This window comes from Athene noctua, chromosome 2, assembly GCF_965140245.1.
Source record: "Athene noctua chromosome 2, bAthNoc1.hap1.1, whole genome shotgun sequence".
NCBI lineage: Eukaryota > Metazoa > Chordata > Aves > Strigiformes > Strigidae > Athene > Athene noctua.
Window position 1 is genome coordinate 146,113,152 of NC_134038.1, and position 23,713 is coordinate 146,136,864.

Consider the following 23,713-nt stretch of genomic DNA (forward strand, 5'->3'; position numbering starts at 1 on the left):
CCCCGAGTGCATGCAATCACAAGATACTGAGCAGACCCCGGGGCTCTTGGTTTGTCAAGATGAGGACCAGGAAACAACCTTGGTGGCTTGTTCCTGTGGAGTTCTTTCCCTTTGGCAGACATCGCATCCCTTTACAGAGATTATCTAAGACAGGATTGTAAATGAAGGATGGAAAACTGTATTTCCTATTAAAATCCATTTGGCTGACTTCTTAAAATTAATAACAAAAGGTGGAATTTTAAAAGCTTGTTCTACCAACAGCTCAGATCAGCTTCTGAAAGCATTTTACAAGACACTTAAGTAGCGACAGAGTTCAGTGCGTTTAGTTTGGTTTGGTTTTAAGCCTTCTAACCACACTTTACAGGATTTTGTTCTGTAATTTGGGTGCATAAAACAGAATGAAAATTTGCCTTTGTTTTCTGACCAGCTTGAATATCATTTTGGTGCTCAAAAGCATTTAAAAAAGGCTTAAACATTTTTGTTCCCTCCCCCTTTTTTTTAAGGGCAGTGTTCTTTTTGTATGTTCTGTTGGTATGAAAGTAGGCACACAAATTAGTGTTTGATGCATTAAAATCAGTTAATTCACTTAATTGGTTCATTAGGTACTTATGAATTTATTTGCCAGAGTTTGGCCATGTGTGACTTGCTGTCATTTAAAAATCTTCTCCTTTCAAGAGTTTCCAAATAAGTTTATGCATATTTATTGGGGATGTTGTCTTGCTCCCAATTCAGTAATTCAATTTGTTGACTTCAGTTACATAAATGAATAAATACTTGCAGTTTTGGTACTTTGCCTTTAGATGTTGGTATAAAAGAGTACTATTTTGATTTAGAGTATAAAGTCACAGAGCAATACAATAATTGTGTATCCTCAATGTTTGCTCATACAGGTATTTCTCAGGAAGCACTGTTGTTGTGGAAACCAGCATAATTTTAATTAATGTTTTATACTATGTGCCTTACAATTAGTATTTTAAAAATAGAACATCTGTAATTGAACTTGTTTACCCACCTTAGTCATAGTGGGAACTGTACTCAATGGTAAGGTGTTTCATAAACTCTGAGTGGTAGAAAACATCTACAGCCAAACTCTGAGTTTGGGATATGTGTTTTTAACTCCCTGTTGCAAATGAAGCACCCCATGAAGTGCATTTCTTCTTTACAGACAGCATAGATTGTACAACCATGTGTAACACAAACAGGAAATAAAAATGTGCTTCAGTAGAACTTAAATGTTGTACTGCAAGGCCTAGAATTATCTCTGTCTTAAGTTATACTGCTTTCAAATATTTTTTCTTGAATTGTAGTTCTTTCAGATGTTTTGTTTAACCTTCTTGAAAGTAAATCACAGAATGGCTGAGGCTGGAAGGCACCTCTGGAGATCTCTTACTCCAACCCCCTACTCAAATCAGGATTACCTGAAACAGGTTGCTCAGGGCCTTGTCGCCCTGGTTTTTGAGTATCTTCTAGAGTGGAGATGCCACAGCCTCTTTGGGTAACCCATTCCAGGTTTGACCCCCTCACAGTAAGGGGGGCAGTGTGGGAATAATTATTAGTTTCTTATTTTCAGATGGAATTCCCTGTATTTCAGTTTGTACTGATTGCCTCTTGTGCTTTTGCTGGGCACCACTGAGAAGAGTGGCTGTCTTCATTATTCCCTCCCATCAGTTATTTGTACACACTGATGAAACCCCCTGTGCCATCTCCAGGCTGAACAGTCCCATCTCTTTCAAGCCTTTCTTCATAGGTCAGATCCTCCAGTTCCTTAATCACCTTTGTGGCTCTACATTGGACTTGTTTAAGTCCATGTTTTTCGTGTGCCAGGAAGCCCAGAACTGGACCCAGCTCTGCAAATGTGTGTGACCAGTGCTGAGTAGAGGGGGAGGATCACTTCCCTTAACATGCTGGCGATGCTCTTTCTAATGCATCCCATGATGTTATTATCTACCCTTGCTTCAGGGGCACGTTTCTGGCTTATGTTCAACTTGGTGTCTGCCAGAGCTTACAGGTCCTTCTCTCTGCAAGGCTGCTTTACAGTCAGTTGGCCACCAGCATGTACTGGTGCATGGAGTTATCCATACCCAGGTGCAGGACTTGGAACTTCCTTTGTTGAATTTCGTGAGGTTCTTGTCAGTCCATTTCTCCAGCCTGTCCAGGTCCGTCTGGATGGCAGTGCACGCACCTGGTGTATCAACTCCTCTCAGTTTTATATTGTCAACCAACTTGCTGAGGCTTCTATCCCATTGTCTAGATCATGCATGAAAATGTAGTTATATTGGCCCCAGTACTGACCCCTGCGGTACTCCACTAGTGACTGGCCTCCAGCTGGACTTTGTGCTGCTGTCCGCAGCCTTCTGAGACTAGCAGTTAGCCAGTTTTCCATCTACCTCACCATTTACTTATTCAGTCTGTGCTTCATTGGTCTTGGCAATGAGGATGTTATGAAAGACAGCATCAAAAGCTTTGCTGAAGTAAAGATAAGTAACATCCACTTCTCTTTCATCTCAGTGAAATGAGCCAGGCATCTCATTGCAGAAAAATACCAGGTTGGTCAAATGTGATGTCTGCTTTTATAAATCCATGCTGACTACTTCCAATCACCTTATTTTACTCCATATATTAAGGAAATTGTTCCCAGATTTATTTTCTCATCACTTCCCAGAATTGGAGGTGTTGCTGACCTGCATGTAGTTTACTAGATCCGCCTTCTTGAAAATAGGACTTTTGCTTTCTGACAGTCCTCAAGAACATCCTCTGATCCCCATGACCTTTCAAAGATAGTTGAGTGTAGCCTCCTGTTAACATCAGCCAGCTCCCTCAGCACCTGTGGATGCATCCTTTCAGGACCCATGAGTTTGTGTATGTTCAGTTGTTTTAAATTTCCCTGAACTGGAACCTCCTCTGCTGACAACAAGTCTTCATTGCTCAAGACTTTCTCACTGGTTGCAGAGGCCTGGGATTTCTGTGAACAGAATATTGAAGGAAGAAATATCTTTTAAATTGACTGCCTTTTTTCTGGTAGTAGTCTGTCGCTCTGGCTATCAGAGATGCACTTAATGTGCTTTAAATGCAAACCAGTTCTTTGCAGAGTGTGTGTATTAAATAAATGTAAGGTCTGTTGGTAGACCTATATTTAAAGCTAAACTATTAATGTCTTTCCATAATTACACTGAAAAAGAAAAATTTTAGTGTGCAAAGGAGTATGAATTTACCAGAAATGTGGGAGTTTTTTCTGTGTGCTTCTCTCCTGTCTTGGCCTGGCTGAGTGCTGGCTGCACAGAGATATGTAACAGGAGTTACTACAGGCAGTGCAGGGATTTCAGAGATATTTTTCATGTGTCAGAACAACAAGGTGGCTTAGTCTGCATTCATGTTCACGCTGCCATCGAGAGCTGCTGTCTGTGCCTGAGCAAGGTCGTTTTAAGCTTGTATGACTGGAACAGTCTCAGTCTACAAGCGTTTTTGTGCATTTGTCAAATGGGGAAAAGGAGGGAAGAAAAAAAAAGTGACGGTGCTGTTTCCAACTCAGCAGGAATCTGACAGCTCCTGAGCTCAACAGTACTAGATGCTGAGAGCTGCTGCCTCCCAGGCAGGGTAAAGGCATGGCCATTGACAGGAGGCAGGATTCTGGCTCCTGGCTTCTTCTGAGCTCCAAGCCCAGCAGCAGCTTGGGAATTCCACTGCTTATGGGGGTACAAAGCACAAATGATCCCTTTCTGCTGAGCATGTGCCACCAGTGGGGAGCATAGGTTAGTCATACCTGCCCTCCAAAGAGAAATTGGACCTCCCGACTCAGTAGAGTCAGAGCTGAGGAGCCACCTATCTTCGACAAGTGTTCATCTACTCTTCCAGCACAGCTCTGCCAGCTTTAAGTTAATAACTTTTAAAAAACCTTTCTGTTTCTTAGGGTTCCTTAAACAGCCAGCATTTCTCAAGGGGTTGCACAGCAGTGAGGACTCAGCCTAGCATAACACAAAGGTCTGACAGGGTCATTCCCCATCATGCACACAAGGGAGAACAGCTCTGGGTGGGAACCGTGGCACTGCCTCAAAACTAGTGGGACATTGCAGATGTTACAGCAATTATTAGCAAGAGTAGCTTTGCCATCTTTTGTGCTGCTTTCTGCTGGCACTCTTACACAAAAATGTCATTTATTGTCCTTGGCATATCTTCTGTTGTTAACACATCTTGATAAGTCAGGGTTGCAATGAGTGTCTCTTGTTCATGGTAGACCATTTATAACATATTAGATGTCTCATCTTACAAGCACATTGTATGATCTCACCACAACCGATTGAGCTTCTGCTTCAGATCATTACTGAGATCATGAGTGCAAGCCCAGCCAAGCAACATCCAGTGGGACCGCTTTGTTCACCTGTTTGTAAGGGCCTTTAACCATTAATGCACTGAGGAAGCACCTTCTCTTCATTTTGAATAGAGCTGACTGAAAGCTCCAGGTGAAAGAACTGTAGAAGAAAAAATACTGTAGTTTTAGTTTAAGTTTTAAATATCAATGTTATTTAAATTTTGTATTTGGATTGAAATTTTTCATATTATATAATGTTTTCTCTCTTAAAGCCCTTTCAGGGGTTTTAAAAAGTTTTTTAAAAGTAGTATTTAATAAAAATTACTTTCATAAAATTCAATAAACATATATGTTCCAATAACATTTAAAAATCCGTTAAAGTATCAGTAACACCTTTGATACAAACACTGTGAAAAATGAAGCAGAAATAAGAAATGACTTAACTGAAAGAATGCCACTAATAAAGGGAAAGATGTGAAATTATTTTCTTCTCTTTTTATCTTCATCCACCATCAAGTTTTAAGCCATGTGCACATTTGAATGAGTAAGGGTAGAATGTAGCGTTTTGCCCAGAGAATATTCTAATACCTTTAAATAATTACTAGCAGGTTATAAATAGGCTATTTTTTCTCTCATCTTAATACTAACATGGATTCCAATAGAAGGCTAGTATTTATTTCAGTATAAATAAATTATTGCCATATTAAGGCAGCTGTTAAAATCACTGATAGAGAACTAATCACTCATTCTTAACAAAGTTTTTTTGTGCAACTGTAAAAGTAACTTCATAATACGAAATTATGTCTGGTGGGTTAATATTGTGGATGAAGTTGTAAGACATCTCCAGGGCAGATGGTTGACTTTCCTGCTTTTCCCTGTTTGCAGAGGTGTTTGCGTCTGCCAAAGTACATTTCAGTGTTGCAACTTCAAAGAATTTTAGAATGCTGTTTGCAAGACAACAGGGGTTTTTTGGTGAAAAGAGAAAGGAGAAGTTGTATATCGCAGTGAAAAGGAAACCAGGTGAAGTGACATGTCATAACAGCTTTCTGGGACTCGTTGAGTGTCATGCCCTGAGTAACCGTGTGCTTGCCATAGTGCAGTCGTGCCGCACGTGTTCTCCACATCCTCTGTGGTGACTGTCAAAGTCCAGAGACTACCTTGATTTATCTCTTCACACTCAGTGCAGGCTGAAGGCTGAGGTTTGCGGCAACCCTGTTGAAGAGAGCATATGTTCACAGTGGTGACAGTATGGGGTGACTATCAATGCCATGTCTATGAGCCTCTCCCTTCTGTGCTCTTGGGAAATGCTTTTGAGCACAGCGCACCATGAGAGCTCTGGTGGTGCAGTAACACATGGCTATTGCCTTGTGACATGGCTGCTTTCAAATTCTATCTTCATCTGTCTTCTATTCTTCATCTATCGTGGATCAGCCTGAAAATCGGTTGACAACACAGTGTTGACATGAGGTTTAATACTGGGCTGTTCCTCAGGCTGGCAAAGGTTTGCAAGGTCTGAAATGCAGGTTTGTAAGGATGGGCTCCTCTTTGCAGCTGAGATGGAAAATCTGGTCTTTTTGGGAAGCATCCTTTTGGGATGCAGGCAAACTTTCCCTGCATCAGAACATGAGTGGCAGTGCCCTGTGGTAGTTTAGTCCATTTGATTGCGTGTGAGCTGCTCTGTTAACATCACTGTCTGGTACGAGAGGGCAGGGTGGAACTGGAGGGTACCGTTGACTGACTGAAAGCAAGAAGGGAAGGAGGCAGGAGGTGCTCAGATGTGAACCAGTGCACGGAGATGGGACTAGCATTGCCGCAGCACTGTGGCACTGCATCTGTGGCAACTAGGGGAAAGAGAATGAGCAGTGTAATGTTTCCTGTGATGTGGAGCATGAAGTAGAGATTTGAAAATGCTGCTCTTAAGTGATATGATTTGTTTTGCAGTTTTTCATAGTTTGTAGACTGGGACTTGATAATGGTGTTGCATAGCCCATTTGGACTTCTTCGGGTGTCCTGGACTGTTGACTTGTATTCAGATGTGGGATTTGGATGCATAAGAAGTAAAGGTGCCTCTGAAGTTAATTGATTCTTAAAAAGAGGGAGAGGAGGAGGGCAATTAGCAGGATGCTTTTCATTACTCTCTCAGTGAAAATGTGTAGTAGATACAGGGTAAAACTATACCACTGTATGGGTTATTTACTGTATTGGAACATCTCTTTCTGCCACATTAGTCAATGGGAAGCTCATGCTGCTGGTGGTGGGCCAATTCATGGCCTGTTATGTAGCTCCTGGAAAGATTATAGAATTTGTAGAATTTGCTTATGTTTGGCAGTTTCACTGGTCTCCAGGTTGTAAGGCGTTCACGCATTTGCTTGTGAGCCAGGGTGGTGTCTCATGTGAAGGTCCCATGTCTGGCTTCCTCCCTTCACAGTGAGAGCACAGACATGACAACAATTTCTGGTTCTCATTCTTCTTTCCTCTTCCTGCAATTCCACAGACTTTTCTGACAGCCTTGAACATCCCTGTCTTCTACTCTCTGCCTATTTGTCCTTGAATTAGTAGTCCTGCCAGTGAGACAAAGGCTGGCTTTGTAGCTGGGCCATTTCTATAAGGAGTCCTTAAATCCCAGTGTTTGTATCTGACTGAGGAAAAAAAGCAGGTGAATGGCTTTGAATTCATATATTTTTATTGGGGGGGGCAAGAAAAAAAAAAAAGGATCAGACAAGTGAAAAAAAAGCTGACAGGTAAAAATAAGTCTCTATTTCAGAATAATTCCCATTTGTTATTTTCTCTGACATTTTATTTCATTGCTTCTCCATTTCATTTTTTGAAAGGAGTTTTTTCAGGAGAGAAAACAGTAGTCTTATTTTACCTGCTATCACCCAGACTGTTTTGCGGCAGTGTATGGATGCAAGTGACACGTGCTGACAGACAAAGCCACCATTGTAGTTACGCTCAACACACCTCACGGAGAGTAGCTGCTGTTCCAGAAACCGGAGGAGAAGGAGAGCGTACATGTGCCATGTGCTGGGGACAGATTCCCTTTGCTCTGACATGACTTTTATACATCTTGTTAGAAATGAGTGGGTTGGTGTCCAGGCAGGGATCGCAGGGGGCACGGCAGGGCTTGGCATACCAAAGAAAACCCAAGGCCACAAGGGCTCTTGTAACTGAGTGAGAAAATTCAGATTAATGTCTCTCCTGGAATCAGACTGAAGTGAGACTGGTAGTAAACAACTTCTGTGCTAATAGCAGGGTGTCTTAGTGTGCAGGTGGTTTGGAACAGAAGTAAGTGCCTTTAAGCATTGTTTTATGGTGTTGTACATTCCAGACTGAAAAATGGCCACAAGCTTTATTGCTTTAATATTAACGCTTTTTCATTACTCTCTCTGCCCCTCCTGCAAACTGCTGCATTCATCCATTATAAAGTGGCTCTTTCTTTTTCTCTTTCACCTGCCATTTTTCACAGTGTGAGGAGAGAGAGGCAGGTGGGTGGCAGGAGGGACAGTTGAGGACATCATGGCACCTCACCTGTTGCCAAATGAAGCCAAAGTCTGGGCTGCTGCCAAAAAACCTGTTGAGGGAGCTCTCAAAGCCCTCAATGATAAAAGCATCCCTCCTGCTACCACTGCCACTTTCTAGTGACCTGCGAGGGGACTGCACCTCTTACGAGAGCATCCTCCCTCCTGCTCCTTGATGTCAGGGGCTTTGCAGCACGGGTGTCAATATCCGTCCCTTCCTAACACTTGCTATCAGGTGTTTCCACCACATTTGCCACTGAAGGCTGTATGCCAGGATGTTTTAAAACTAGGAGACAATAGTGATTCACAGGACCAAATTTGCCCCGCTCCCCACAGCAATTTGGAAAAATGGTGTAAAAAAATTATTTTTCAAAATCTTATTCTTATATTTTCTTTCCCATTCTAAATATATCGAGTTAAGTTTATCTCCATGCCGGTACCAACTGTAACCAGAGTTAAATTAGCCTTCCTGTTAGCTCTGCTTGGTTTTCACTTTTCAACAAGCCTTAGTAAAATAAATCATGTCCCACTTGTCTTTAAATTTCATTATCATGACCTAATGTAATTTGCTGTAAATTATTTCTACCTGAGCTTCTTCGACTGTGAACTTGCAACCTCCAGTGTCTTGCTCATTGGATCATTGCCCAGTTAATCAAGATTTTATTTTTTTTTCTTCACAACTACTGCGTTTTGTATTAGCTAGCTCCAGTAAAGTCAACTTGGCTGTATAACCTCTGTGTGGACACACAAAGAGCTGATGTATTGTTGTCTTTAAAACAAGGGTTTTATTAAACTGAGTTTTAGTCTCTTCCTGTCATGCTCTAGTGCTGCTAATAAAGACCTCTTTTCCCCTAGAATAAATGTGACCTCAACAGTTTGTTCTCATCTTGGAGGCAGCCATTGCAACACTTTCTTTTGACTCTTCCTTTCTTTTCTCCTTGGGAAGAATAACTGACTGACTGGAAAATCTCTGCTCTCTCAGTATCGAGCAGCTGTGCCTTGTTTTTGTTTTTTAGCACAGCTAGATTTCATGTCTGATAAAGATTGGTGTTTATTTCCACTGAGAAATGCCAATCCATTTTTTTTCTTTAGAGCTGTTCCTTTTATTTAGCAATTGTTGATAAACAACTTTTATCTCAGCCCCCTAAACACTGAAGGCTCGCCTCTCACCAAGCTGCTGAATTGCAACCAGGATGAATATTTTTGCTGAGTAAGGGTCAGAGAACCCTTAAAAAGTTTCAACCTCCTACATCAAGTTGTAGTAACAACTTGCCATGTTCATATGTCCTCAGAAGAGAAACTTATACAGTGAGCTTTTTATGACTTTGGAAAAATACCGAATGGCTTGAAAAAAAAATAAAAGGATTTTTACCTGTCTTCCTGGGAAGCCTTGGGGATGCTCCAGAGCAGACATTTCAAAATGAAAGCATGCTGATTGTTGCTTAGGTGGAACACATGTAATTTGTGAGTCCTTTAATGGCAGCTGAGGGCCTGATGTAACTCATCAGCACAATAGCCAGTTTTTCTAACTCTCATTTGGAGACAAGTGGTAACATGCAGCTGTTCATGATGACCAGTCTAACATTATTGTTCAATATAGCCATTCTTTTGAAAATAGACGCTCTTACTTGGTGCCTAGATCCTGGATATGTCTCCTTGAGTAGTTTAACTGTTATGGATGTTGATGGAATTGAGTTTTCTGGGTGCATTCAGATTCTGCTGAAGTCATCCTGTTATACCTTCCGGTATGGAATGGTGCAAAAACAGCAGGTACAAAAGGTACTGCCTTGGGCACACAGCAGTCTCCTCAGTTCTGACATGCTTCAGTCTGACCTAAATTATTGGCTCAAATGAGGTTTACTGGTAAAATGACACGTCATGTGATAGGCAGGGGGTCAGATTAGATGATCTAATGGCTCCATCTGGCCTTAAACTCTTAATTAGGGAAATGCTGCCAGCACAAGATGAAATCGAAGCTTTCCGCTTTCTGCTGTTAGATTTTGCTTGCTTGGGAGATCCTCAGGTGACGGAGAGCTTCAGAGGTTGTACCTGGGCTAGTCTTTTCCTTGGCCTCTAATGCTGGTAGCAGCCAGCAGAGGTAGAAGCAAGTTCTGGTGAGAACCTTCTAATCTTGCTTTCATGGAAGTACAAAAACCGTGTATCTAACTATTCCAGACTGTCACGTGTTCAGCTTTTAAAGCTATAGTATCTAAATATGGAAATAAAATCTATTATTAGCCTGGTATTATGGCATTCATTGAAAGAAAAAAAATAAGTTTCTCTGGCAAACTGATGAAAAAGAAATTACAGTTATCTGAAGCTGCTCATGGATTAAAATATTAAAAGTGGGGGTGTGGTTTTAGTGATGGGTGGTTTGATACAGTAGAGGTTTATGATACCTTTACTTGACGCCTTTGGTGCCGAAATGGGAAGTATAGGTGTGTGTGTTGTTGTCGATGCACTCTTCGCTCTCTCAGCTATGCAGGTGGCAGTGTGCAGGTTTAATAACCATTGATACAGCAAAACCAGCATCACTGATCAACCAGTTTTGTCAGCAGACCCAAATGGCTTGTAGTTAACTCAGTGTATCACTTGATTCCAGAAGGTCACTTGAATGTCTTCTTAAAGTTGCTTAATTGCTTATTGATCTCATAATTATTCCATACTTGCTGCCTCTTTTGCTATTTTCTGAAATGCGTTGATACATTACAATTTTAATTTCTTTAATAGAAGATTGTGGTATTGTGTTTTTGTGGTGTTGAGCATTTGCTTTTAAGTTTAGAGATTTTAATTGGCAATTTCAAACGTTTTTGGTTTCCCTTATATACAAATGTTACACTTTTTCTTGCATTTTTCAAAATCAGATACTTCTGCATGCCTGTTAAAGGTCCTGTTATTATACAACTAGGATATTTCAGAGCACAAGGAGCTGAATTAATAACTGTTGAGGTACTCTGTTCTAAAGTGCTGTCTGCTATTGCTAATTTAGCTTGTGTTTTTTTCCCCCCTTTCAGATTTTTTCATACAGAGTAATTGCTCTGGAAGTATGTTTTCTTTGTGGTCTCATCTTGTGGATATTAATCAGACCGTTTCATTTTAGTAGTAGCTTCAACTGCCCTGGCTTCTTGCCTTGCAAATTCCTTGTGCCATAGATTATTGCTCTGTGTTTATGTCACTGGGAGGTTGTGCATGGAGAGAAGCAGCCTTGGTTGGTTTCCTGTAGTTTAGCACAACGGGGTAATCTTGATCCCAGTTAAAAGCAAGAGTATATGAAACTGGATGCTAAACCACCACTGCAGCACTGCCTCTGCTCACATCTGTATTTCCTTTTGAGGTGTCTAACCCAAGAGACGCTCTCATCTGCGGTGACCCATCGCAGTTCCTGGGAACCTGTTCTGTGGCAGAGGGTCATCTGGAAGAAGCAGCTTTCAGTCATGCTCTGCTTCATTCTCCTTCTCCCTTCCCTGTCTTACTTTGGAGTCTGTAGCACATCTTATTTCTTCTAGGACTCCCTAGTGCCCAGGTATCTGCTGCCAGCAGCTGTCTTGCTGGCTGCTTCGTGCAACTGTTGTCAACTTTACAAAGCCGCTAGCATGTTCCTTGCTGAATGGTCCCTTCAGGTTTGCATGCTTATTTCTGGCTTGCTGACTTTATTATCAGCACAGCTTCCCCAGCCTAATTACAACTTCTCTCTTCCCACTGCTTACTGAGTTGCACGAACATTTGGATGAACCTCAAATGAGCCTGAAGACATCAGTATGCAGAACCAAATAAGTGCCCTTAAAAGTGGAAGAAGGGTCTCTAGATGGTCTGAATCTTGCTTATCTTTGGAAGGCAGTACCTTAAAGGCCTATTATTTCCTGATAACACAGGTTTTATTACCAGGGTTTAGATTTATGCTTTACAAAATAAGAATGAGATTTTCAGTTGGACAAGGACACCATCTGCAGTCACCAGATGCAGTTATCAAGATTAAATTGCAAGACTTGTCACTGATTATGCTGGTAATCATTGAGGTGATCAGTGTAATTATCTTGAGATCAAGAAGACATTTTCTCTGATATGGTACTGCAGAATTAAGTTGAAGGAGCATCCATCATTAGCTGCTGAATAGTCAGAGTATGGCTGCAACCAAGCACTTGTCTTTTTCACTTTGATCAGATTATTTTATAATATGGGAGAAAAATAAATCAGCAAATATTTTGAAATTGAGCTTTTACATTGAAAACATTTTCCATTGGATTTTATCAGGTTTATTGAAAACGTACTGCATTGCCTAATCGTGAAAAGCTCCTAGGCAGTCAGTTCATAACCAGACTTCAGAACAGACTTTAGTCTTGGTCTCTTTACCCAAGGAAGGCAAAGTATTTCCACTTCAGGTTATTTTGATGTTTTAAAGTACATTTTTTTTCTATATAGATCATATGGAGGATTGACTCAGTTGCTGCTGGAAAGAGTTTTCTTGCCAAACAGAATGGTTGTTGATGTTGTCTCAGAAGATGTGACTAAGACTTGGTAGAATATAATCCCAAACTCTAAAAATGGTTTTGACTCTAATGCACGCTATTAATTAATCTAGAAACAAACGCTACAGCTTTGGAGAACTCTTTACACACAGTCGTTTGAATGTGTTGGAGCATTTCCCTTTAGCGTCTGTAATGTGGTTCTTCATGTTCTTATATAGTGGTAAAAAATCCGTTTTGCAGATATGTTTGCTGAGCAGTAACTGGCATATCTTGAGCCTTTGTTCAATCTTCTGTAGATTGCCAAGCCTATTTCTTGCGAATATAGTGATAAATTATGTTCAGGAGATGATGGTATTTATGTCTTATGTCTTCATTTTTAACTTCATGTTGCTGCTCCTTATGCACTGTAAGTGTATGTAGTGTTTTGTTTCCTTTTTCAAATGGCATATATACACCTACAAAATGCTGTTTGTGTTTCCCAGCAGGGTATATTGCTCGGGGAAGGGACAGGAGCCTTTTGTGGTCTAAGTCATCTGAAGAAAATGCAGGAGATAACTGTGAATAGTAGGCAGCACTGAACATCTTCTAAAAAGCAAGGGATTCAGTCTTTGTTAGGCCGTGAAAGAAAGAGGTCTAAGAGCATCCCCAACAGCTGTTTCTTTATTTTCCATCAAGCATATCAAATTTGATTCCACACAACGTGTTGCCACACAAGACATCCAAGAGCAAAGCATCATAGGAAGGATAAGAGATAACTGGTAATACTTTTTCTGTCATTGATCTGTTATTATATCTTCTAAGCTTCACACAATTATTTATCAGCAGAGAGTTATAAAATCATTCCTGACTTGACATGAAAAGGGAGAAAAGTCAAATACATTTTTTAACACGAACCCAACCCATCAGTCTTAAAGTGCTGATTCATTTGCCCACACAGTATAATTAAGTAAGCTTTTAATCTGTAATAAGGAGTGATACATTCAGTGATCTCACAATCAGAAAGTAATTATAGCTTAAAATGTTCATTTGGCTCTCCTCAACCATGTTATTACTCCATGACTGTTAAGAGAGAGTGTTCATAGCTTAGGATCTGTAAACTTTTACCTGCACAGTTTGCTTCTGCAACTGGAAGTGGTTTGCTATGAGCAATTGTTAGAAAATTGTCTATGCTGGAAGGTTTGGGGGAAAAAAATGTCAACTGGCATTCTGAGTCCTGTCTTAGGGGAGAGTATTATAGTTTGAGTACATTTGGTGTTTCATTAGATAATGAATCCATTATGTAATTGGAGTTCAGGCTCAAAATGATTAATCACGATGTCTCATTTATTCAATCAGTGATCTTTTGCACCCCTTTTTTCCCACCTCATTTGCTACTGGCTTCTACTAATTTCCCTTCTTACTGCTTTAGAATTTCATCTTGCCACGTTCTGAGATCCCAAAAATCCTCTACTGCCAGAGACTTTTATCTGGGAATTTAAATCACCTGGCACCTTGCAAGGATCTCTTGGCATCTCTCTGGTTTGGTGCTTCATAGCATTTTAACTGCCTACCTTCAAGGTAGCTGTGCTGTGAAGCAGCCAGGCAGCTGCACCGTGTTTGAGGACTGCCAGGGAGAGATGCCTGAAAGACAGAGGTTGTCCCAAGACTCGAGATCAGATTCTTGTTTCCTCTGTTAAATTGAATTTCCTGACGGTGTCCCGGAGCCACAGGGAGGGTCAAGTTGCCCAACCTAGTGAGATTGCCCTTAGCTGTGGCATATCACGGTGCCTGCCCTGCTGACAGTACGCAGGCAACATTGTTTTAAAAGATTCTGTGTTTGTCTGGAGGAATTCACTTGGTACCCATGAAGTTTGTTGTTCTGTAGTGCACAGACAGCACAGAGATCAGAAGCAGCTGCTGGGTTCTCCTTCAGGTTCTGCTGCTCCCGCTCACCTCCAGCTTGCAGGTATCCTCTCTTTCCAGCTCAGTACCCACTCAGTCAGTCATGTTGCCATGGTGTAGTTTTATCATATGTCTATATGGAAGTTAACAAAAATACTTTTTTTTTTTCTTTTTTAAATTACTGTTATTTTGACACTGTCACTTTTGAGCCATTGTCTAAATCCTGAAACAGATTTAAAGTAACATATGGAAGAAGGAGATTCAGCATTTTTACATCAGCCTTCTTGTGTTTTTAAACAGTTGTGGTTAGATTCAGCCCACAGGTGTTGGAAGAGCCAGGCAGAATTTCATGGAGTTTTTTCCTGCAGTGTGCACAGACTCTTGTCCTCCAGAGGCTCAGCTGCTCACAAACGCAGCACACAGATGTACAGGACAACCCAACGTGTAGCTTACTGGAAGGTCTGTACTACCCAGTAGTACAAGATTGATTAAGGACAGAATGTATGGAAATAGTTCTTCCCATGGATATCTTCTCTGGTTTGATTCTTCATAAATAAGCCATCTGCAGTTGTTTGGGAGTAGTGGTGGCAGATCTTCTTCAGTTCAGCTAAAATTGCCCTGTCCTCAATCCTTTAGCAAATTGGACTCTTTGGGTAGGCTAATCACCTGTGAACTTCAGTCTTTAGTCTCCATCTTACAGCTGTCTTGTCAATACTAATTACAAGGTAATATTTCTAGAGATAAACTAGTGTATGGCATTTTATGACAATATTAATGGCCAAAATAAAAAAAGGAGTACAAAGACATAAAATACAGCTCTTTATGGATGTGGAGAGTAAGGCAGGTTTGTGCATGTGCTCTAACAAACAGACTGGCATTACAAGAAGAGTTCAAGAAAAACAATCCATTAAAAAGATGTTTTCTACTTCAGTGGGTGTGGGTAATTTGCTAAACCTGAATTAAAACAAATGTATTCAATATGGCGAAGTTAAGACCTATTTTAATAGAGAATAGGAGAGTGGATTTATCAATAAGCATCTTTTCTATACCAACATAGTCAATGTCTAAAAGAGGGAAAGAAAAAGTTATAATAATGTCAGGTCTTTCAAAAATATAAACCATCTCAGTAATTGTCTGGAAGTCAGATAAAACAATGATCTTTTTACTGTGTTCCCTTTTAGTGGATTCCTAGTTACAAAATTTTAATATTTATTCAAAATGCAACTTTGCTCTAAAGGATGTCTAAAACAAGAACCCATAGGAGTCTTTATTTCCTGGGCTTTTCTACTTCCATATCAAACTTCTGCTGTTTGCATGCAAGAAGGTTGTTACTCTGAAAGTTAGAAGTTTGCTTAGACTGGACTTGAAAAGTCGAGCTGTTTTTTTAGGGATCTCTTGAAGGCTTATTGGGCGCACAGCCAAAGCTGAGCATTTAATTTGCAGGTGGTAGAGCTGCACACATGAATACAAGTTTATAGATTTTTCTGTAAGTTGTCTGGGCTGTACGTGAGGAGGACAGGAGCACCTCGACGTGTGCAGTGCATCTCCAGTGTGGAGAGCCAACAGTTGCTCACAGGGTTGCCTTTGGTATTAACTGAAAAAAACAGTAATCTTTGTGGTGGACTTTGTGATCCCAGGGAGTGTGGAGCGTAGCGGTGCCATTTGGGATCTGTTTTCAGATCTCCTTCTCCAGGTACTGTGCCTAGTTAGGAGCAAGGTCATTTGAGTTTTCCAGCTGTATATCATCAGAAGTGTGGTATGGCTGGGCAGGTGAATTGGACACCAGACCCTATGATCCACATGCTTGGGAAGTTGGGTTTTACATAAGTTTTTCAATTTTTCTGGAGGTCAGAAAGTGACAGACCAGACAGACAGACAGACAACCTTGTGGCTGAACTGTTGGTTTCTTCCTTTTGCCTCTTCCCATTCGTGCTTAGTCATTTGAGCATGTAAACTACAGTAACAAGAAATTCCTCTCTAATCATGGCACCTTCAGTAAACACAAATACAAACGATGCGTGCAGATGACGAGCATCTCTAGTTAGCTGTGACCCCTTTGACACTGCTGGAGTAATGGATGCAGTCTTCTTCATCTTCTTTGAAGACAAGAAGGGACATTTTTCTAGTACCTTACATTATTGATAGGGAAAATGGAGTTGCTGTCACTGAATTTCCTTCACAGCGAGACGTGTGTGCCATGCAGCTCTCTTTGCACAAGCGGATGGTGTAGTTGCTCAAATGCCAGTGAAGGCATAATTTAGCTTATGGAATCTGCACAGATGATCATGCATGAGATGGAAATACCACTTGGCATAAGAGATCAGCAGTGAAAACCCTTTGTAGCCAGGCTGTCTGACCCTGGAAGCCACATGAATATCTGTAGGTGGCTGACAGCTATGCTCTCACTTTCGCACTGTGCCCCCAAACTTAACTCCACAGCTTGCCTTGCTCCTGTGTTCTTACTGCTACCCCCAGGATCCCAGTGCTACTGTAGTTGGCCTTAGCATCCCTCCTGCTTTTGGGACACTGCTGCAGTCCCTATTCATCTGCTGGGCACCTTGCATACTTCTGCCTTCTGGTTTTTTACAACTCATTTTGTGCCATGGCTTTGTACTCTCATGCAATCTCTGAACCTAACCCCAGGGGATAAAAACTTCTGGTACAGCTGGGACTTACTCTGCCCATTGACAGAACTGCCCTCTTCAGTTCTTGGGGTTGGGCTCTGAGGAGGACAGTTATATATCAAATAGCTGTGATCAGCCCATCAGCCCCTGGAGTGGGAAAAGGGAAAAGAGAGGGAACAGTGCATTGTGGGTAGAGACAGGAACATGATGGGGAGAAGCATGCCTCCCAGTGGACCCTGTGCTCAAAAGTAGACCATGCTTCACCTGCAGCTTGACGCCATAGCACCTTGAGTCTTTTTTTCTCCGCATCCCTTGACATCACATCCCAAAGAAAGAGCATCTTCCAGAATACCTGCAATATTTATCCCATTATTGCTGGAAGAGTGCATTCTGCACTGTGCCTGTGCTGGTTGGCTTAGGGAACAAGAATGTTTTTTAGGATCATATCTTTCTTTATTTTCCTACTTCTTGTTTGCGAATGACAACAACAACAAAAATTAGAAAGGCTTCCATGTCTCATGTCACTGAAGAGTCCTTATAGGCTGTGATTCAGTGAAGGTCAGTGTGGTACTGACCACAGAGTTTGACCACAAGCAAGAGGAGTGATGATGCTGTGTGTGTGTCTAGAGGTCTTAGGTTAGCTGGACCTGTATCATCCTGTTCTACAGACTTAATTTGTTGTTAATTTGTTTCTGTGATTCAGGACAGGAATCATCCCATGAAGGCATCTAAATTTTGTCTTTATCATGTGAGACTTTACTTGATGAATAACCATCAGGAAAAGGGAGATGTTCTTGATCTCTCCTCAAGAGAAATGTTTGAGAATTCACCTGAAAATGTCTGAGAATTCAGGTGAGATGCCAAATAGAAGCATTGTGATAATGGAGTGACTTGAACAAAGATAGTAGACTGTCACAGGTAATTTTTGTAGTGCTAGGAACTAATCTTTGAAGATCCCTACTGCAGTGTAGATACACAATATACAGAGAAGACATCTGATGAACAAGCAGGGTGTAAATCTCTCTCTCATCTGGAAGATACAGATTTCGAGGAAGAGTGTCATCAGGTGTCTCCACTGACATAATCTTGGTGGTGATGCAAGCTGATCCTCATGGTTGAGGGGGTTGTGTGTGTGTTTAAATTCTAGAGGCAGAATACATCTTAAGGCTGATTTTAGTCTCTGCTATTGAGTCCTCTGAGAGCAGTGGCTGCCTTCAAGTGCAAAGGACTAGCAGCTGCTCCACTCTCACATTTTATGGGGGCAGAGGCTGTGTGGAGGGCCAGTGAGAAAATACACATGTATGAGCACTTGGGAGATGACTGAAGACCTGCCATATGGACGCTTAAAGTCTCTACAGCACAGTAGAAACCACTTTTACCTCCCCTTGCCCTTCCCTTTCTCTTGCTGTCAGACATCTTTAACTGTATATATGATTGATTCTTTTTTTATGCATCTTTTGTTGTCTTAGCGTTGTCCCAAACAATGAAAAGTCTCAGTCTGTGTCATTTTTATGCTGTTCTGTGGATGGTTAGAGGATTTCCTATCCTATATCTTGCTCTGAAGACACAACAGCATAAATTAATACTGCACATAGTCTTGTCATAGACTTTCTGTGTGACTTGGCCAAGTTTCGAGGCCCTTTTTTCCAGGTGGGTAGTTGGAGGCACTGATGATTCTTTACATCACTCATTTCTTGTGGGAGGAGTTACTAATCAAATACCTAATTTTGTAGTATTGCGTTCAGGTGCTAACAGACAGCCTCTGCACCTTGCTTGCTGGAAAAGCAAACATCTGCAAGATACCTGACACGTGGAGCTCAGTAGAAATCTCACTGTGTATTAAAAGCAAATGAGCTTTCCTTGAGGATTTCAGGATTTGTACATCCATCCTATACTAGATGTTTTGTACTGAATGAATGGTCTTGGGGATGCATAAGAGGAAAGATTGAAAACCAGCTTAAATGGCAAGACCATAAAGAATTCTTTTGTTCATCTTCCCTCTGTAATTTTATTGCCCTGCAATATTTGACTTGTAAGTTAAGTTTTCTATGTTTGTACTTGTATTTTAAAAATATACTCAAAAAGCGTCTTTATACCATGCTGTTACCTGTGCTTGTAGTATTGCTGTGATTTCCGTGTGCCTTCATTTACACTTTTTTTTTATTTGCACATTTCTAATTAATTCATGTATTCATTTTAATTCTGTGTTTTCCATCCATTTCTCTGTAGTCTTTAGTGTTTCTGTCTGATATATATCTATTGTCTTTATTCCAGCTTTGTTACCTTCATTTATTGTGTTACAAGCAGAGAAAATTAGATAGATGCTCAAGAAGCCAAAAATCTTTCTTTTGGCATTACGAATGTGTGGATCCTAGTTCTCTTTTTCTCTTGTTGCAGTCACGAGGATACATGTGAGTTAAGAAAGTCCTTGCTGTAAGTTTATTGGTGAAACCTAAACCTCAGATATCCCTTGGATCGGATATTCTGATTATGGAAGTAAACAAAGCTCTGTTTCCCCTGACTGATGCTCTGTCCCCTTGGGTTCCTTCCAGTTAATTTACTGAGAATTTGCTGAGCTTTATTCTTGCTCAGCTGAGTTTTGTCGACTGGGTTGTTAATTATGGGTTTAAACCTGTATTTGCTCTTTCTAATGTCTTAAAACTGGGGAGATTTTCTCCCTCTTTACCCATTTACTTAGTTATCTCTTTTGAAGAGGCATTGCTTCATTAAACACTTTCCTGCTTAGTCTATAATGATCCTACTTCCACTTTAAACACATTAATGCATTAAAGAAAAAGAGCTTCATTTATCTTCAGTGGGATGAAGATGTTCCACATTGTCTTTGGTGCTTGGGGGCTCTCTGACACGTGATCTTTGGTGGTGTAGCTGTGCTATGGAGGACTCAGCAGGGTCCATAGTGTAATTCCAGTTTGGCAGGGGTTTTTTAGCCTGTAATAAAGCAAATATGGTATGTAATTGTCACGCTCTGGTGAGAGGAGTGTGATTTTTTTATGCTTCTACAAAATTAAGCATCTGAGAGTACTTCAGGTCTTTGCTGTTTCACCCCAGTCCATTCCTGCGGTAGTGCTCTGGTATTGTTGGTGAGAAGCTACTGAATACAAATAGTAGGTGATGAGGTGATGCTCATTCTGTGGTGATGAGCTGGACCACTGATATGCTCTTTCGGTCCAGCACAGTAGTGAGACACGTAAGCATGAAGGGAGAAGAAAATAGGGGACCGGCCTTGCTGCAGCACCCAGGGCTGCTGGAGGGGAGGAGCAGATTGCCAGCTCAGAGCTGCCAGGGGGAGCAGCTGCCAGCTCCAGCTTGGCCTCGGAATGGGCTGCGCATTTTAGCAAGTACTTAGCGCTTTTGGGCAGGCTGGGAGAAAACAACTTCTGGAGCTTACATCCTTCTGTAGCAGATTTCTGTCTGATCTGAAGACCAGGCACTGCGGTGACCAAAGAGCCACTGGGAGAAATGGCAAGGACGCACCCAGTGCATTGGGCTTCTATCCTATAAACCGTATTTCTTTCACAGAGGTCCTGTAGGATTCCATTGATTGTGGAGGTGCTACATCACCTTTCTATCCACACAGGGAGTTTTTTGTGCTCTGCTTACTTCTCAATGGTTTCACATTCTGACGGTTAATTTCACAGTTTCTCATTGCTAATAATTTCCTTTCTTTTTAATTTTGAAGTTTTATGGAGTCCCAAGTATAAACTTTCTGTTTAGGTTCTTGGGCAACCTCTCTTTCGATTAATAAGTCGAAAAGTAGTGGTGATACACTACTCTTTGCAGTAGTTGCAGTGAGTATGCTGAGCTTTTGCCATTCCTGAGCCATAGCAATGGAGTAGTCATACATAATGTACACGCTATTAAGATGGGTTTGAGTGTTGTTTTTTTTTTTTTTTTTCCTGTGGCATACTAAACTACATTCATCAAAAGGGTTAAATAAAACTTGAGCTGTGGGTTTGAAATTCTGCATGACACATCTGATCCATATTACTGCGATGTGCCAGAAAATGCAGTTAGTATGCAAGTTGTTCAGGCAAATATGATTGCAATGCAATCTCTTCTTCTTCCTGTAAAATCACACATATCCTCCCTGCAGGGATTTTGTTGTTCGGTGGACTACAGTGTGGGTTTGGAAAAAAATAAATTCATTTATATGTAAATACAACCTGAAGGCTGCAAATACCCAAGCTGCTACAGAGACAGAGGGCATGTACATGAAAACAAATGGACTTGTTGGGGTTAGAAATTCCGAGTTTACCATAATAGAGGAAAAAGTAAATGAGGTTGTCTTTGAAACCTTATAGGTCAGCATTTCAGGCTTCTGTATTTGTGCTCCAATTAAAGGAGAAAATGAAAAAGCTTCTGGATATTTACTATTTCTAAGCCAACTTGAGAGAGGAGAAGCAGAAACAGTATTTTTCCTATGTTCTGTTAGCAAATTGCATGCCATGCATAAGACTTTATTTTGTTTGCGTCGTACATGGGTTTGTGTGAGTTTTTAGAAATTGTTACATTTCTCTCTTTTTCTCTATGTTAAATGAAAAATTTTCAAGAAAACTGAAGGTAGAAATTACTTCTGTGGGTCTCACAAAATGCTGGGAGATCCAGGAAATCCAGTGTTCAAAAGCAGAAGAGAAGGAGATAGTGGATGGTTTTGGTGTCTTGCAGCAGCATTTGGTATACTTAATATTTGTTTCTTGGTATAGTAAAAATAGTTCCTTGCTGAAGTACTTTGATTTGGACTTAAAATAGCATAAATTATTTTGGGGTAAGTTCCCATTAACCACCACAAATTCCGCACTTACCTATCACTGTTGCAGAGATCCAACTCTTAGCTCCTATTAGTGCATTTTCTACTTTAGCGAGGGAAAAGGTAACTTAGTTTTATAGCTGTTTTAGAAAAGTGTGTTGTAAAAACAAACCAGTGCTGTCTCTAACAAGTATTAAAGCCCAAACCTGTTCAATTTGTAGCAAGTGTAGTCTATCCTCTTAAAAATGTCCTAGGGATTTATATACTAAACTCACATTAATGCTAATAGGAGTTACCTAAATAAATTCTCTGGTGCACTGATACAATAATAGATCATTTATTTAGTGTTGCATTTCACTTTGACTTAATTTTATTTCTAAATTTTATTACTATTTTTTTAATGTAAACAAAATTGGAGTTGGGAGTTGATGGTATAAGGAACTTTTTATCCTTTCTCTCTGTAGGTGTGCTTCAATGATGAATATTGATCATGAGGAAGCCCACGTGTTAGTCAGTTTTTACTAATCCCACCGAAGAAAATGAAGCCACGTTTCAGCTTTGCCAATCCTTTTCCCACCACTGTTGGCTGAATGAGAAATGGTCGTGTGATTATGCTGACACCCCAGCATGCATTTGGTAGACCTGTGGTTAACTCGTTCCCTCTCCATGTGTCTGCTCTTACAAAGTTTTGTCCTCATGATACTGTGCTTTCATTCTGCCAGTATGTGCCCAAAAGGCTGCCTCTGTTCTCACTCCGGAGGTCTGAATGTCAGCTGTAGCAATGCAAACCTCAAGGAAATACCCAGAGATCTTCCTCCAGAAACAGTCTTACTTTATTTGGACTCCAATCAGATAACATCTATCCCCAACGAAATTTTTAAGGATTTGCACCAACTGAGAGTCCTCAATTTATCAAAAAACGGGATTGAGTTTATAGATGAACATGCCTTTAAAGGGGTGGCAGAAACCTTGCAGACTCTGGATTTGTCTGACAACCGAATTCAAAGTGTGCACAAAAACGCTTTCAACAACTTAAAGGCCAGAGCCAGAATTGCAAACAATCCCTGGCACTGTGACTGCACGCTGCAGCAGGTGTTGAGGAGCATGGCCTCCAACCACGAGACAGCCAACAACGTCATCTGCAAGACTTCTGTGCTGGATGAACATGCGGGGAGACCGTTCCTCAACGCTGCCAACGATGCTGACCTCTGCAACCTTCCTAAAAAGACTACTGATTATGCCATGCTGGTCACCATGTTTGGCTGGTTCACCATGGTGATCTCATATGTGGTTTATTACGTCCGGCAAAATCAGGAGGATGCAAGGAGGCACCTTGAGTACTTGAAATCCCTGCCAAGCAGGCAAAAGAAACCAGATGAAGCCGATGACATTAGCACTGTGGTATAGTATTCTGAATACAATGACTGCCTTTGTGATGAAAACTAGATTTGGATGACGCTGAAACCAGAGGTTTACTTCTAACATTCATTGTAAACATTAAGACTTTTGTTTTTTTGTTTTGTTTTTTTTTCCTGTTTAACTGAATTATGCCACTGTTGAGCTTTCTAACAGAAAGTTTTGTCCGGGTGGTATACTTTAATTATTTCTCTGGTGGTATCCTAAAGCAAGTGAACTAATATGTAAACATTAGTTTAGACTCATTCCACTATTTAATAATGAAATTTATTTTTTTAATTTAAAAACCAAATAAAAGCTTAAATTTGAACCATGTAAAGCAGAGTAGTTTATTGATCAGAATCCTGTCCAGTGCCAGAGCACGCTTGATTTGATCAGTGCTCATGAGGTAAAAGAGAGAAGCAATGACGAAGTGGGCTGTGAAAGGTCCAGGAGTGGAGAGTCCCCAAAGGGCACTTCTCTCCTTGGGGTGCAAGGTGAAGAGCTGGTGAATGGTAGCCCTTTCTGGGGGCTGCTTGCTGTGACGGGAGAGGGGCACAGTGTGGGGAAAGCAGAGTACCCTGACTCTGGGTGTAAGAGACCGATGCTTGGGTAAGATCCCAGAGGGCATTTCGACAGCTGAAGAGGAGCCAGCATGAAGGAGCAGCATTGCAGGACGTTGAAGAGAGGTAAGTAAGGAAATGCGGCGGGTTTTCTTCTTATGCTCAATGCCTCCCATGAGCTACAGGCAGGTG

The 23,713-nt window shown here is 41.0% G+C and overlaps 1 protein-coding gene across 5 annotated transcripts in view; it reads left to right on the forward strand.

The window, feature by feature from the left end:
* LRRC3B (leucine rich repeat containing 3B) overlaps positions 1–23,282 on the forward strand; it is a 47,021-nt gene extending 23,739 nt beyond the window's left edge. For all 5 annotated transcript variants that reach the window (XM_074898098.1, XM_074898097.1, XM_074898096.1 and 2 more), the window contains one exon: positions 22,028–23,282. In XM_074898098.1, the coding sequence (XP_074754199.1) occupies positions 22,191–22,970 (780 nt within the window). In that variant the 5' untranslated portion in view covers positions 22,028–22,190 and the 3' untranslated portion in view covers positions 22,971–23,282. The remainder of the gene's footprint in view (positions 1–22,027) is intronic.
* The last annotated feature ends 431 nt before the right edge of the window (positions 23,283–23,713 follow it).